The following is a 16,419-nucleotide window of genomic DNA, read 5'->3' on the forward strand; positions in this document are numbered from 1 at the left end:
TAATACAACAATACAAAAATTGATTTATTCATAGGCAGCCAGAGCACTTTTTTTTCTTTGGGCTGAAAGTAAACGTTCACTAAAATCATACAAGTTGTTTTAAACACCCATACTGAGACAAGAAAGGAACATTTACCAATTAGTGTGAAATGGGAACACAGGCAGTAACATGTGCTTTAAATAATCTAGAACTTAGAGGTGATCCATGCTAATACCTGAGGGTGTGGCAGTCAATTTGCAGAAACTGCCTTATCGGGGGGGGGAGGGATAAAACAATTTTTGAAAATGTACATTTTTTTAAAACCTAAATAATCACCCAAGACATACACATACACTCACAGAAAAGAAAGCAAACCATATTACCATCTATCACATAGAAGTATAATCACTGCCAGTCCAATATTATATCATTTGCTCAACTCCTGCCTTCCCTTAAACTTCAGTCCTCTTACACCTGATTATTCTGCATGCATTGTTCCCACAATTTCCATTTATGTCCAAGTAATTTGCTCCTTCTCTTCTTAAAAATCCCTCTTCCAGTTTCTTTGATTTCCTTTATAATATTCAGTACTTCAAATACAGTTGGTTTACACTAACTTCCATCGTCTAGTATTTTTTTGGCAGCTAACAGAAATAAACTTAAAGCTTTCTGTGGCTTGGCAATTCAGATCTTGTGCCCCAGCTCAAAAGAATAATTTCCTTAGTTGCAGCCATTCACTCACCCAGTATTTCTGACGCAGCACTCTGCAGGGAAATCTTAAAAGATTACAGCATTCCCCAAACATGTTCTCAATTTCCTTTTTCTCCAACATTTGCTAACTACTTGAGGAAAAATACCTATGCAAACACTTGCAAGCAAAAATCCCAAGCCTTCTGGACTTAGTTCGTTACCTGGAAGCTGTACATGTGCCCTCCCATTGTTCTCTTTAAAGTACTTTTTCCAGTTTCTTTTGCCAATCTTTTCTAACCTCCCATTGATTCTTACAGCTATTGTGTAATATTTTATATGCCCAGCTAATGATCCCTTTTTAACAGTAGCTTCAGTGCTAAAAAATCTAGCAGAGCAGGTCTTTCTCTTATGATTCCCCTTATCCCTTCTCCTTACCTATACTCCAATATCAACCCTGGTATGGAAGACATTTTTTATCCTGCAGACTAAATGTCTTCTTAGCCTTATCCCACTGTTACCTTTCCCTCTCTAGTTATTTGCTCCCAATTCCTTGGTTCTTTTGTTAGTTTTCTCCAGTAAATTCAAGCAGCCTCCTTGCCTATATTCTGTATTCCTACTTGCAGTCATCCCTATTAGCAAAATCCCCTTTCTCCATTCTCAAGTTGCCTTAGTGCTTAGAATACTTTCTGCTACTTTATGAAAATAGTATTCTGTATGGTTGTTGTTATTCTCCTTAAGGGGATGCATCCAAAATACCACTCATTCCTTATTTCTTGAACAACCCCTCCTCCTGCTTCATCACCATCCCACTCTGTTATAATTATAACCTTTTGTTTGTGTTATTTACAGAGAAGAAAGTGATAAAGATCTGAAAGACTTTGTTTAACCATATTTAAAGGGAGGAGAACCACCAACATCTTGGAGGAAGATGGTAAATACATATCAGACTCAGCTTCTAGACCCATTTCAATCATACCTCTCAACCGTACCGAATTTCTTGGTTTTTACCGGTTTTGAGATCCAAATAATGGGGTGCCACAATTCCCGAGTGGCACCCCTTAATTTCTGATTTTCCCGGCTTTATTTTTTTCCTTCCAGCTTTTGAACGGGCGTCATCACATGCACAATGACGTCAGCTCCATGAACACCCCGTCAGAATTGGGCTTGCTCGAAGGTAACATAACATGCAAGCATTTCAGCTAAGGAGGATGATTTCTGCTGTGACCGTAAGGAATTTATGAAAGTGGTTAGGCAGGAACAAAACTGCAAGGGAAGAGTGATGCCAGAGTATGGAATGGCCAGAGAATACGGTTTATGTTATTAAAGGCAGGCACGGGCACGCCATCAGAAGGAGCTTTGTATTAAGCCAGAGACTGTAGGTGGACATTCCAGTCTGAAAATCAATATTTAGTTTTGTACACTGCTTGTGATTTGGCTTATTGCTTCTTTTTCTATTAAGAAAGGATCCTATTTACTGACTGAGGAGCGTTTCATTTTTCATAATTCTGCCTGACAGCTTCAAAATGCACAAAATGTTTTACTTTCAAACTTTCAAAGGTAATTTCTTTTGAACAAGAAATTTTCAAAACTAGATGCATTGTTTCTCGAACCATATTAAACTAATGGCATACTGTACTAGGGCTGCAGAAAAAAAAGTCGGACTGACCATTTATTGGGTAGTACAATTATAGCTGCCAACTGTACCTGATATTGGCTCAACATTTTGCTGTGTCCCTTCTAATTCCTCCTAAAACTGATGATTTTTATAAAAAAAATGATGATGGAATACACTTAAATAAATAATTTCCACAGAGTTATAGTTCATTCATTCACTTTCTCTTATTGTCAACTTCTGTAGTTAACAGCACTGTTATTTTAAGAAAACTGTGGTACGATTTTCTCTGATTATTTATGGATTTTCTCATGAACCTCTCCACTGTCCCTGATTTTGACTCAAATTTTAGCTCTCTTACTCTTAATCTTTCCTTCCTAAAACTGGTGACTTTTGGTGAAAAGGTGGTGCATTTTATATTGCAGGCATGCAAATCAATAATTAAGTAGAAGCAGCTTCTTGGGCATTTGAAATGAGAGTGCTTTAGTTTGTGCATTATTGCCTGTCATTTTTTCTACTCTTTTTGAGATGTTTCATTATTAGAAAGTTACACTGCAGTCATCATATTCGTAAAGTATAGTGTTGCATCTGATTTAACAAATCTAATGGGGACATTTTATTGTTCTGTGGGGTAATTACCCTGTATTCTAAAAGTGTCAGAATAATCCAGCTGTAATAATACTTTCTCTAGTTTAATCAGCACTTAGAGACCATCAGTGATTAAGTTGCTGGCAATTAAAGGCATAAGAAGGAAAGCTGTGTCATGTTGTTATGTAATTTAAGCAGCAGCATGGAGGTCTTCTTGATGCTTTTGTTTCAAAAAGCCACTCACTCTGACAGTTTTGCTGTTATGTTTTACAAAAAGATGCCTGTTGTAGAGCATTTCGCACCAGAGTACCTCTGAGCAACTTACATTATTAATTTTGATTCTCCTATCCTAATAGCAGCATTAATGGAACCATGTGTTAGGTGAAAAGTAGCTGTGTGATGTGTTCACTTCGGCTTTTAGGTTTACATAGTTATTACTGTTTATTTCTACTGGTTTATTTCTACTGAATAGCAAAACAATCAAAATTATTATGTTTAATGGACTTTGTGTACTACAGATGCTTGTTTGTACATGAAAAAGCCCTCCCTTGTTTTGTGAAATAATATCTCTTAAGGTAATTTCATGGGATAACATGAAAAATTATTATTTCAAAAGTATAAATTGGTGTAAAGCAAGTGCAGCTAAAAGCCTCTTTTTGTCCTGTTTTACTGTATTCAAGGACTGTTTAATGAAGTATGTCTCCTGAGTAAACCTAATCAGTATTTAGACAACAGGCTGACAGGCTAAATGTTAAATTTAAATTATGTTACATTATACCATGGAGAAGTTTATTAAAGTTTCAGAATGCATCACCATTCTGTTAAAATACGAACAGAAACTACTAAATTAAACAATGGACATTATGTTGCCACAAGTTGATAGCACTGATGTAGAAAATGTGCATCTTATCCTGCAACATGTAGATTCTTGTATGAATAGAAAACCCTTGCATTAAACATTATTTACAATGCTGTTTTTTGAGCTGGCCAAATTTGGGTTTGACGGCATAGCACTCACCAGGCACCAGCCTCTACCCGGTGTAATAGTTACAGTGTTTGTCACCTAATTAGAATCAACATTACCTACCACAGTAAACTCCCAACACAGCCTTGCCTTACAACTACTGCAGTATACTAGATTCCATCCCACCATCCTAACCAGGAGACTTTAATTATGGATCCTCTTTGAATATATCTAGCTATGTTGCATAAAATGCATCCTAAGGAACTAGAGATCTCATGCTCATGTTCTGTATATACTGAGTCACATCCATTTACTACAGGATCTGGGTCTCTGGGGCCATATTTTGGTTGTCTGTTCTTCAGTTTGCATTTGAAAGTTGATATCCCACAATTCCATCTGAGTGGGGGGGGGGTTGCATAATTATGTATGCAAATTTTATGTTAATCAGCGTACAGATTTGTACCTATTTTTCATGGGCCTTTGTCCATATTTTTGAGGTTTCCAGGTTGAGAGCTATGATTTCAATTCTAAACCTTGATTACAAAGTGTTTCTGTCTGCACTAGCTAAAAGAATGGCAAAAGTGTTGTCAAAATGCTAGATATAGATCAACATGGTTTTGTGGAGGGAAGGCAAACATTTGACATTAGAACACGGATAATCCAGAGGGAAGCAGACTGCAAGAAAATACTGCTGCTGTTGGAAAATCTTGATGCAGGGAAAGCATTTGACAGATTAAACGGGATTTTACGAGAAGGGCAATGGAAGCATTTGCATTTCCTGATAATATTAAGGTTAATTAGGAGGATATATGAAGGATCGGTCGCAAGAATTAAAGCGGAGGGGAGGGGGCCTCTCTGATAAGCTGTTTGAACAGATGAACTAGGCAGAGGTGTCCTCTTTCCCCTTTATTTGCTTTATATTTAAATTCAAAGATATAATTGGTATAAAACTCAGGAAAAGTTGGCTTAATTTGCAGATACTATTTTGTAAGTGATAAAAGGGTATCTTGGTGTTGAGAAATATTTTGAGAGAGTTTCAAGTTTTTTTAGGACATAAAATAAATTAAGATAAAATAAAGGGTATCACAGTAAATCGTGTACTTACACATGAATCGGTGTAGTAATGCTCATATTTTTGGGGACATTAAGTATTTCGGCACATGGATTAAACAGGATTCTATTATATAGCTAAGGATATGTGGGAGGATACTAAGCAAAACTAATGAAAAATTGAGAAGCTGGAATCCCTTTATGGATATGGACAGTAAGATACAAGCAGTGAAAATGTTTGTAGTCCCTTTAGTTTATATATAGATCATGCATATTTTTATCAAGCAGGGGATAAGAAGGAATTTTGGGAGGAGATGAGGGCAATAATTAAGCAGGATAAGTTGACCCCCCCAAAAGAAAAGAGTGGTTTAGTATTACCTTATCTTAATGGATACTTTAGCACTATGAATTGAAGCTCAAATACAAAACACAATCAGAAGGTTAGAAGTCAAATTGGAAAGAGATGAGGATGAAATGGGGTGGGTGGAGTTCAAGAAGAAAGGAGATAGGATTTTGGATGCAAGTCCTTAAGAGAATAACAGCTATAAAGAATATTACATTCATAAAGAAGCAAAAAGTAATTAAAATCTAAGCCAAGATTGTAATAGAGAAAGGATATTTTACCAAAAAGAATGACTGCAAGTAGGGGTACAGAATGTGGTCAAGAGGGGGAGCAAACAACTATAGAAGGAAGGTAACCGAGTGTGGAAGAGGCAAAGCAGAAATTTAAACTGCTGTTAAGGGACTACCTTCCCTACCAGCGGCTATAAGGTATAGGCAAACAGAAAGGGACAGACTGTTAAATGAAAGACCACCCTTGTTCCATTTTTGTTTGAGTCTACAAATGAAGTTTCTGTTAAGAAGAGGATAATTAGTAGAGCATATAAAATATTGCATGATAAATACAAGAATGCACTGCAGGAGATTAGAAAAGGCCGGGAAGAGGTAAAGGAATGTCAATATACAAAGGATCGATGGGAGGACATCTGTACAGCTCATAAGTATGCAATGAAGTACAGAAATATTAGGATTTTTGATTGGACATGTTTGTATAGGTATTTTATATCCCATGCAGACTTCAGAGAATTTTTCCTCAAGTAGGCAGCAAATGCAGGAGGTATGATGGGAAAGATATAATCAGAACATATTTTTTGTGAATGTAACAAGCAGGCAGATTTAAAAATTCCAGGTTAGAAATTCAGTGGGAGCAAACTGCTTTAATTACAGAAATTATTCTTTTGAGCTGGGATATAGGATCAGACTTGCCCTAAGGCCTTACTAAGTTTAATATTGCTGGCTGCACAAAAAAGAGCAATTACTAGAAAATGGAAATCAAAATGTAAATCAACTATAAATAAAGAACATAACATTGTAAAAGAGATAAAAGCACCAGAGGTTGGATCTCTGGAAAAGGGAAAGAAGAAATTACATACGAATGGAATCTGTGGGAACAATGCATGCAGAACAGCGTTCGGGAGGAGTAGTGAAATTTAAGGGAAGGAACTGACCAATTTACATAATGTTGGAATGACTGAAAACTGTTAAAATGTACACTGCATGTAAATAGCAAAGGAATTGTTATGACTTGTTTTCTATTACTGTATATGTGCCTGTCACTTTTCAAAAAATGTCATGTTACTTAAACATTTAAAAAATATGAGTAATGAGTCTTAACCTGACCTATGGGGCAAAGACACTTTGCTTAGTTGATGAACAAGAGTCCAGAGATTCATCCAGCAAGATTTTTAAATGGTCATCCACCATAATGCCAAACCATCCCAAGAAACAAATCTAGGTCCCTCACTAAATGCCAAGAGCTAATGAGGTTCTGTGTCCTCATCAACGAGGTTTTCAAGCTATGGAAGACTTCTTTAAGTGCCAGCTCTAAAGACTGATACTTTATGAACTAATGATGACAAAATGCTGCTAAAAGGTTTTCTTTGTTAACATCAGTGCAAATTCCAGTATGAAATCATATTAACTACTCGCACAACAGGTTAAACCAAACATAAAACCAAAATGAAACAAAATCATTTGCACAATTTCCCAATGTTCACTTCAAAAAAAATGCATAGCTCTTGTAACTTTTAGGTTGTAAAACACAGTATAGTTTCTACCAGTATACTGTCTTTCACCTATTAAGAGAATAAGGGTGTGAAGTCATGTGGGATGGTTACTATTTACGACTGCAGAGCATTAAAATTAAAATCAAATTACTGGTAAGTTTATCATCTCATATCAATTTGAGTACTTTGCAGATGGAAAAATATACACTATATTAGTGAAGTTAGTATAACAATGTCATTTTAAAACATATCTACTGGATCCCAGTGCCCATCTTCAAACTCTGGATCCCCCACACTGAGAGACTGGCTTACAACAAGACAACAGCTAAGCTGTTGGGCAGACAGGACAGCAGGCCTTCCTGGCATTATAAACCCGGATTCCCCACATACAAGACATCAGCATATACCAGAATTCTGTATGGGCATCACTAGGAGAGCTGTTTACATCATTTTGCATGAACTAAGTCATAGCAGTACTTTCTCAGATCCCTGAGAGTTATTTCTTTCCCTCCACCAAGACAGACAAGTTGCTAGTTACTTAAGCCAAATTAACCTACTTGCTTCCCCCCAACTGTTAACCGATCCTCTCACTACGCAGAAAAGAAGATGGGTACCCTGGTCCCATGACAACAAAAACACGGATCTGCTTTTACTTTCAGGCATTTTATCAAGTCTTCCTTGCAACTGTCTAAAGACCAGTGTGCTTCAGTGTGTAATTTTCCATACAGCCAATTATATAACTGCACACCTGTTTACTGTTAATGTTCACACTGCTTGGTTGAAGAGTTAAAGTACCTACAAAGTGATCAAATAGCTAACAGTTTCATTTCAGAATAGTCAAACACAAGTAAAAGGATGCGATTCAAATGAAACAAATTTAAGAGCTCATTCACAAGCAACTAAATAGCCATACAAAGGATAGTTTGAACAAAAGGTATTATGATGGTGATATTAAGAACTGAAGTCACTCAAAATAAAAGTCGGAAAAGATAAAAAAAATCACTTACTATTTCTGCCATTTTATCATAGAAATCTTTACGCCCATGTTCAGGGAAAGACTGCCTTGTAGGTGAATTCTGAGAACTTTCTGAAGGTCCTTATAAAAAGAAAAATTATATAAGTGGTCACCATATCAGTTATTTTTGAGATGCTTCTATACACTGCGGAGAAAGCATAGACAATTAACATAATTGTATGTACTCAAATAAAAGCACCGTGCACAAAAAAATTAATATATGAATTCACCTCAGGCAGGCATCATCTCAGAGCCTAACTTCTAGAGCAGCTGGATATCCCCTTTGCAAAACTAGTTTTTCCACTGTAAGAGCAGCAGAAAATCTGACTTAAAAGAGTAAACCAGCTTATACCATCTTTTCTGGGGTGGATGTCAAGAAGCTCCCAACAAGTGTCACCAATACAAAACCTGGAAACTTGCAGGTAAAAACTACAAGTTCTATACCCCAGACAACTAGCAGCACTACTATTAACATTTAGTGTCCACAGAAAAGGAAACTTGTAAAGGTGATTCCAGCAGGACCCATACTTCTCAGCAACACATACACCTATCAAATTAAAACGAAAAAAGTCAGATAATGAAAACAAAGCATGGGGAAATGAGGATAGTGGGGGTTCCTACTGCAGTAGTTAACTTCTTATTAAGATCTCTGCAGTAATAGTAAACACTGCATTATGTTCATCATGTGGAACACTGTGTAGAAAAAATCCTGATACATGTGATTATACCAAAGAGACAAGAAAAAAAGATACCTGACCTGGACTTGGAAGTTGGACTATGGGATCTACTCTGTCTTATCAAATTACCACTTTGTCAAATTTCAAAACACCAAGACGACGTTGCTGAAAACCTAATTTAACAAACTCCTGAACATCATATTTTACCTCTGGGAAACTATCCTCTTGGCCAACATGGTGAACTCTGCCCTTTTCTCCACTGTATTGTGATCTCAGAGTTGGTATATTTAATTAGGGGGGGTGGGGGGTGAAGTCCCCCATTTCAGTGGACTGGATTTGCTTCAGATTTCTCCAAGGTGGTCTCAGGCGTTAACCCCACTTTAAGAAACTATTTCAAATGGGGATGAGTACAGATAGGCCGAGACCAAGGTACGCAAACAGAAATGGCAGATGCATGCACCTTAACAGTAAGAAAGGCCTTGCTTAAATAATTGTGAAAGGTTTTCCAGCACTTGAGTCATGCCAGCAATAAGTGGCTTCATACCTTTGGCCTGGAACCAAACAGAAAACCTTTTTCACTTTGATAAGTATGATCTTCTGGTAGTTTGTTTTCCTGCCTCTTTCAAGATATGTAACACTTCAGTGGTGTAACAACTTTAAAACCTAGAAAATAAAAAAAAAACAAATGGACAGACATCTAAAGTAACCACTTTATTTTAAAGTTAAGTGTTTTCGTCAGTGGTATATCTGACTTCTTCAGAACAAAAGTGCAAGCACAAATCCACCTTTTAATACATTTTAATACCACGTGACCAAACTAATTGACTTAATTAAGCCTTAAAAAAAACCTTGTTCGGCCAGCAAAAGAATACGAAGCACTGCTTCGTGTTGAGTTCTCTGTGAACATCAAGGGGATGCAAGACTCTCTCACTGTCACTCTGGGGATGTGGAAAAAAGATGAGAAGGCGAATACATTGGTTCAGGGACAGCTCATTGACCACATTGGGCATGAAGGACAGGTTGGTCCTCAGAGTCACTCTATCCTTGTGGAAGAAGAGGAAAGGAGGGATTGCCATGAGAGCCTGGAGCTCTCACACTTTTCTGGCTGATGTCAGGGCAAACAGGAGCACAGTTTTTCAAGTGCAGTGATTCATACAGACTTTAGATGCTGGTTCAAAAGGGACAAAAGTGAGCTTCTATAAGACATGTCCAGGTTCCATGGAGGTGGGACTGGCCTCCTGGGGGGCCTGAGGTGCAGTACTCCCTTAAGGAACAACTTTACTGAGTTTTGGGAAGCAAGGGAAGGGTCAAAGAGGCAGACAAGCTAAAATAGATGCTAGGTAGGCCTAAACAGAAGAATATGCCAACCTTGCTTGAAACAGTTCACACAGATAGGACATCACTACTGGGATCTCACCTTGAAATGGGTCAAGCTGTCTTTGTAGACACCAAATGGAGAATCATTTCCATTTAGACATATAAGATTTCCTAGTATTGGGTTTCCTGGCCTCCTGCAGGTCTTTAAGCACGTCCTCGGTGTACAGGTGTCTGAAAGGGATCAAAATTCTTTCACCCACAGAGTCAGATTCAGAGATTCCAGATAAGGATGGATTAGGGATCCCTTGTCCTGTGTGAAAAGGTCCACTCTGAGAGGTAACTTGTGACGACTGCCTCTGGCTAAATGCAGAAGGAGGGGGAACCAATGCTGTCTTGGCCAAAAGGGAGTCACCAACAAGATTTTTGGTTTGTCCTGCTGGATTTTCAGCAGGAGTTTCTGTAGGAATGAGAAGGGGGGATGGCATAGAGAAACATCCCCTTCCATGAGTTAGAGAAGGCGTCCGTTGCCCTCACTAAGAGGCTGGGTACCCTGGCAAAAAAGAGAGTGGAAGTTGTCTGTTCAGAGGGAAAGCAAACAGATCTATTTGTGGTGTACCTCACTTGCGGATTATGTCCAGGAACACATCCCTCTGTAGCATCCATTCGTGGGATTGTGACATGCACCTGCTCAAGATGTCTTCCTGAGTGTTCTGAGCTAAAGGAATATAGACTGCCTGCAGGGTGACTCCATGCTGGGCCGACAATTCCCAGGCTTGGAGTGCAAGTCTGCATAGCAAGTAGGATTTTGTTCCCCCGTTTGTTCACATACTTGCTTCAGGGTGTGATGGAAGGCCCTCAAGACAAATATGACTGCTCTCATTTCTCTAGTGTTAATGTGCTCCCGCTTGAAAGAGTCTGTCCAGCTGCCTTGCACCTTCAAACTGCCCAAAGCAGCTCCCCAGCCCAGGTCTGAGGCATCTGTGTACATCTCCTGGACTGCTGGGAGGGGTTGTAAAGGAAATCCTGGGTTGAGGGAGACTTGGTCCAGCCACCAAAGGACCTCCTTCTTTAGGCAAGGAAGAAAGAGAATGTTGGGTCCATGTCGACCTCCGATACTAATGAAGTTTTCTCATGTGGAGTTTTGCCAATGGCAACATGGGCATAGTGGAAGCCATATGACCTAGGAGTCCGAGATACTGTCTCGCTGTCATAGCAGTGGTGTGGAATACAGACAAACACAGCTTCAGGCTTTTTACCTTTTAAGGTGGAAGGAATGCCTTCATAACATCTGTCCTTAGTCTGCACCCCAGGGAAACTTGGTACTGGGAAGGGTTTAGATTGGACTTGGGGTAACTGATGTTGAAACCCAGAGACTGTAGGGCAGAAATGACTTTGTGGAGTTGGAGGTGTAGGGAACTGGAGCAGTCTGCCTGGATGAGTAAGTTATCCAGGCATGAAAAAAGGAATCCCTTGTACCCTGCAATAAGGCTATCACAGGAGCCAGACACTTGGTGAATATCCCTGGAACAGCACATAGTCCAAAGGGCAAGGCCGAGAAAGTACAGTTGTGTACACTTACCATAAATGTAGATGTTCGAGTGTATTCACTGTTGCAGTCATTACATTTGGGTAATCCTGCTGGCAGGTTGCCCTCAGTCGGCCTGAATTCCAAAGTCCTGGGTCCTGCGTCGGCTGCAGTCACCCCTTCCCTGATGTCAGGTCGTCAGGGGTATAAAAGAAGCAGCCAACGCCATTTTCTTCAGTTTTTCTTGCCCTAGATGTCAGGTGCCCCCTAAATGGGTTGCCAAATTATATATATATATAAAATTACATGCACCAATATAAACTTTAACTTCATCTACAAGCAAATACACCACATAGGTTGTATAAATCAGAGAAGGAAAGATAGGTTCCATCAGAAGAAAAGGGGGATGGCGGGTGGGTAACCTGGAGTGCAATAGTGAATACACTCAAACATCTACATTTATGGTAAGTGTACACAACTGTACAATGTTCTTCGTCATTACATTTGGGTAGAGTCCGAAAGCTGTGGTTATGAGGCTGGAGCTAAACAGCATTAGGAGCGGCAATGAGGCCCTGCAGAACTGCAGTGGCAAAGCCTGCCCTGGATTTAGAGTAGAGTGGCAGATGATAGTGCTTTGTAAAGGTGTGCATTGAACTCCAAGTAGCAGCCTCTAAAATGCCCTTGGTAGGTACTCCCCTGAGAAAGGCTGCTGAAGTGGCTGCAGTTCTGGTTGAATGTGGCCTAATGCCCTTAAGCACTAGCTTGCCATGGTGTACATAGCAGAAACGAATGCAGTGGCCTTGATAGTGCAGCATATGTCACTAGTAGTTGCTCTGTCTTTCTGAAAACTTTGGTTCTGTCCAAGTAGAATCGAAGCTGTCTGTGTAGTCCAAAGAATGCAGAATTCTCCCCCCTTGTTCTGTGGATTTGGATAAAAAGTTGGCAGGTGAATAGTTTGGTTAAGAGCCATACTAGACACCACCTTATGCATAAATGTTGGGTTTGTCCTCAGAGAGACCCTGTCTGGATAAAAAATGATAAAAGGTTCCACAGACATGAGTGCCTGTAGCTCTGAAACTCGTCTTGCAGAAGTTATTGCTAGGAGCAGAGCTGTTTTCCAAGACAAAAACTTTATATCAGCAGTAGCAGCTGGCTCAAAAGGAGGCAGGGTGAGTTTTTCAAAGACAGAGTTGAGGTCCCATGCAGGCATTGGTGATCTCCTTGGAGGCCTTACATTTTTGGCTCCTCTGAGGTACTGCTTAAATAAGGGATGAGAAAAGATTGGTGGGTGTGCATTGTAATGAGCCGAAATGGCAGAGGCATGAATTTTAATAGATAAAAAAAGATAGGCCTTTGTCCAGCATCTCAGTTAAGTATTGCAAAATCTGAGGAATATTTGGCACAGCTGTATCAGTTCCTTGTGCCTGGTTCCAAGCACAGAATCTCCTCCATTTTCCAGCATAAGATTTTCTAGTACTAGGCCTTCTGGCTTCCAAAATGACATCCATCACAGCTTTACTGAGAGGTGCATTTTGTATGACTACATTATCTGCCATGCTGCCAGGTTTAAAGTCCTGAGTTGGCTGTGCAGGATCTGATTGTTTTGCTGGGACAGTAGATGAGGTATTTGAGGTGAGGTCCAAGCTGGGCATTGAGACAAGTTCCTTAGTACTGGATACCAGTACTGGAGGGGCCAGTCTGGGGCAACCAGTATCATCTTTGGCTTCTCCTGTCTGACCTTTAGTAGTATCTTGGGGAGGAGAGGCAGAGGGGGAAGGCATATACAGCTGAAAGATAGGGCGTCCACTTTCCATGCTTGACTGTGATAAATCCTTGTGCAGAATCTTTTAGTTGGTAGTTGTGAGGGGAGGCAAATAGATCTATGTCCGGGCATCCCCATTTCCTTGTTATCATGCTGAAGACTTGTGGATCCAGCTGCCACTCATGGAGATCCATGAGGTTTCTGCTTAGTTCGTCTGCCAGAGTATTTTTTCTTCCTGGCAGGAATTGTGCCTGCAGATGTACTTGGTAAGTCAATGCTGTGTCCCACAAAGTTATGGCTAGTCTGCAAAGGGGGTAAGAATGTGTGTGTCCCTGCTTGTTTATATACCACATGACCGTGGTGTTGTCTGTCTTTATCAGTAGTTGTCCTGGATGAAGCAGGTCCTTAAAGGCTGTCTGGGCATTTTGAACAGCTGCCATCTCTTTTTGATTGATATGTAGATGCATTTGGTTTGAGGTCCATGTGCCCTGAATGCATCTTTCCTGCCATGTGGGCCCCCCAGGCATAATCTAGTGCATCCGTTGTTAGTGACTGCCTGGCTGGGGGTAGTGTGAATGACTGTCTCTTGTTTTGGTGACAAGCCTTTGCCCACCGTTGAAACTCCTGTTGCAGGCAGGGAATGAGAGTAACTTTTAGTTATGTACTCACCATAACTTCAGATGTTTGGGATCCATCTCGCCTACATTCTGATTGATGGGTTCGGAGCCGATCCTCTGCTCCGACTCGGCACGCTTATGCCAAAGAGCGAAGTCTCTTATTGGCTGAGCTTACTATATCCCAGGATGCACCACTACCAGTCCCCCAGATCTAGTTTGTCCGCATACATGCACACATGCATGCACTGCTTATATAACATTGACAGATGATACAAGATAAAAACAGTAGAACCCAAACCGTTCAATCTCTTCTGATCTCCAAGGCAGGGGAAGGAGGGTGGGTATTAGGAATGTAGGCGAGATGGATCCCAAACATCTGAAGTTATGGTGAGTACATAACTAAAAGATGTTATGTGATCCTATCTCGCCTACATTCTGACTGATGGGACAGTGTCCCTAGCACCTAAATCCTGGGTGGCTCACTGGAAAACACTCCTGAGTACCGTGGAACCAAATGATGCTCGTCCTTTAGATGCCACATCCAATTTATAGTGGGAAATGAAAGTGTGCGGGTTGGACCAAGTAGCCGCAGCACAAATTTCAGAAATAGCGAGCTTGGAATGGAATGCAATAGAGGTAGCCATAGCTCTAGTAGAGTGAGCTTTGACAGATGTTGTAAGTTGCTTATTTGAAGAGGAATAAGCTTGAGTTATGCAATCTCTGATCCATTTGGCAATAGTAGCTTTAGTGATGGTTTTACCCAGTTTATTATCTGAAAAGGACACAAACAATTGATCTGTTTTTCGAATTTGCTGAGTCCTATCTAGATAGAAGCGCAATTGCCTGTGAACATCCAACGTATGGAAGGTGTATTCCGCTTTGTTTGAAAATTTTGGAAAGAAAACTGGTAGCTCTAAAGATTGTTGGAGACAGAGATTAGAGCAAACTTTTGGGACAAAAGATGGATTAGGTCTAAGTGATACTCTATCCTTGTGAAAAATCAAGTACGGTGGTTTGATAGATAGGGCTTGAAGTTCTGAAACTCTTCTTGCAGAGGTAATTGCAATTAAGAAGGCAGTTTTCCAAGACAGATATTTCAACTCACATGTAGCAGCTGGTTCAAAGGGGAAGATGTTAAGGCACGAAGTACCAAATCAAGATCCCACGGAGGCAGGGTGAAAAGCTGGGGTCTTAAAAGCACAGCACCTTTCATGAAAGTTTTACATAATCTGCTGCTCATCAACGGTGGGTCTATGGAATCGTGAAATTTGGAGATAGCTGCTAGTTGGACTTTAATAGTAGAGACTGAAGATCCTTGATTAAACAAGGATGTTAAAAATTTCAAGACCTCTGGTATCGGGCAGTAATAGGGTCTAAGCCTCTGAGTTGAGCCCAGATAGCAAACCTCTTCCACTTACTGTGATACAATTTCTTAGTGGTGGGTTTGTGGGCTGAAGATAAAATGTGAATAACTTCCGGGTCCAAGGTGTGATTTCTGACTAAAGTCGGAAGTGGAGGAGCCAAGCTGTTAATTTCAAAGTGTGAAGGGACTGGTGCTGTTGTCCCGACTGATGAACCAGAAGGTCCGGAGTTAGATCCAAGAACCAAGGACCGTCCAGAGTATATTTCTGTAGGTAGGGGAACCATACCTGACGAAGCCAGTACGGAGCAATTAGAATCATTGTGGACCCCAATTGGGAAGCTTTCTGGATGACTTTGGGGAGGAGTGGAATCGGAGGGAAAGCATAAAGCAGTCCTGTTGGCCAAGGTTGGGCTAAAGCATCCGTAGCTGCCTCCCCCTTGACGCGGGGTCAAGGAAAAAAAACTTTTGCACTTCGTGTTTCGTGGTGTTGCAAACAGGTCGCAGCACGGAATCCCCCATCTTTTGAAAATCTGAGCTGCTACTGTTTCGTTCAGAGACCACTCGTGAGGAGAGAGAATAGTCCTGCTCAGTCTGTCTGCCAATACATTGGATTTTCCTGGAATGTGGGTCGCTACCAGGAAGTGCTTGGTAGCCACTGCCCATTCCCACACCCTCATGGCCTCTCTGCAAAGGGGGTAAGATCTGGTCCCTCCTTGTTTGTTTAGATACCAGACCACCGACATGTTGTCTGTGTGGATGGCGATAATGCCTTGAGGGAGAAACTTGTGGAGGGCTTGTAGGGATAGAAGTACAGCCCTCATTTCCAACACATTGATATGGAGAAATGTTTCGTTTGGAAGCCAAGAACCCTGAACTGACCTGCCCAGACAATGCCCCCCCCCACCCCGTCTGGGAGACATCCGTTGTCAAGGTGGCCACCGGAGGGGGTATAACAAAAGGTCTTCCCTGATTCAGATTGGATGGCAGAAGCCACCAGCAGAGGTCCCGTTAGCACATTTCTGTAATCAGTATGTGATGATTGAGGGGGAGATCCTGAAAAGACCATTGTGTCGATAACAGCCACTGAAGAATCCTCATGTGCAATCTTGCCAGAGGAACTAGGAGAACCGTGGCAGACATTGAACCTAAAAGTTGCAGGACCATCCTGGCTGGGGCTTTGGATCTTAGAAGCA

General features: G+C 40.7%; 1 protein-coding gene across 1 annotated transcript in view; it reads right to left on the reverse strand.

Annotated features, from left to right (window-relative positions):
* SEC16A (SEC16 homolog A, endoplasmic reticulum export factor) overlaps positions 1 to 16,419 on the reverse strand; it is a gene marked incomplete in the record, with an annotated part of 1,997,470 nt that overhangs the window by 822,081 nt on the left and 1,158,970 nt on the right. The window contains 1 exon segment of the mRNA XM_044058481.1: positions 7,958 to 8,046. Within this exon segment, the coding sequence (XP_043914416.1) occupies positions 7,958 to 8,046 (89 nt within the window).

The sequence above is a fragment of the Protopterus annectens genome, chromosome 16.part0 (genome assembly GCF_019279795.1).
Source record: "Protopterus annectens isolate FY-2018-M chromosome 16.part0, PAN1.0, whole genome shotgun sequence".
NCBI lineage: Eukaryota > Metazoa > Chordata > Ceratodontiformes > Protopteridae > Protopterus > Protopterus annectens.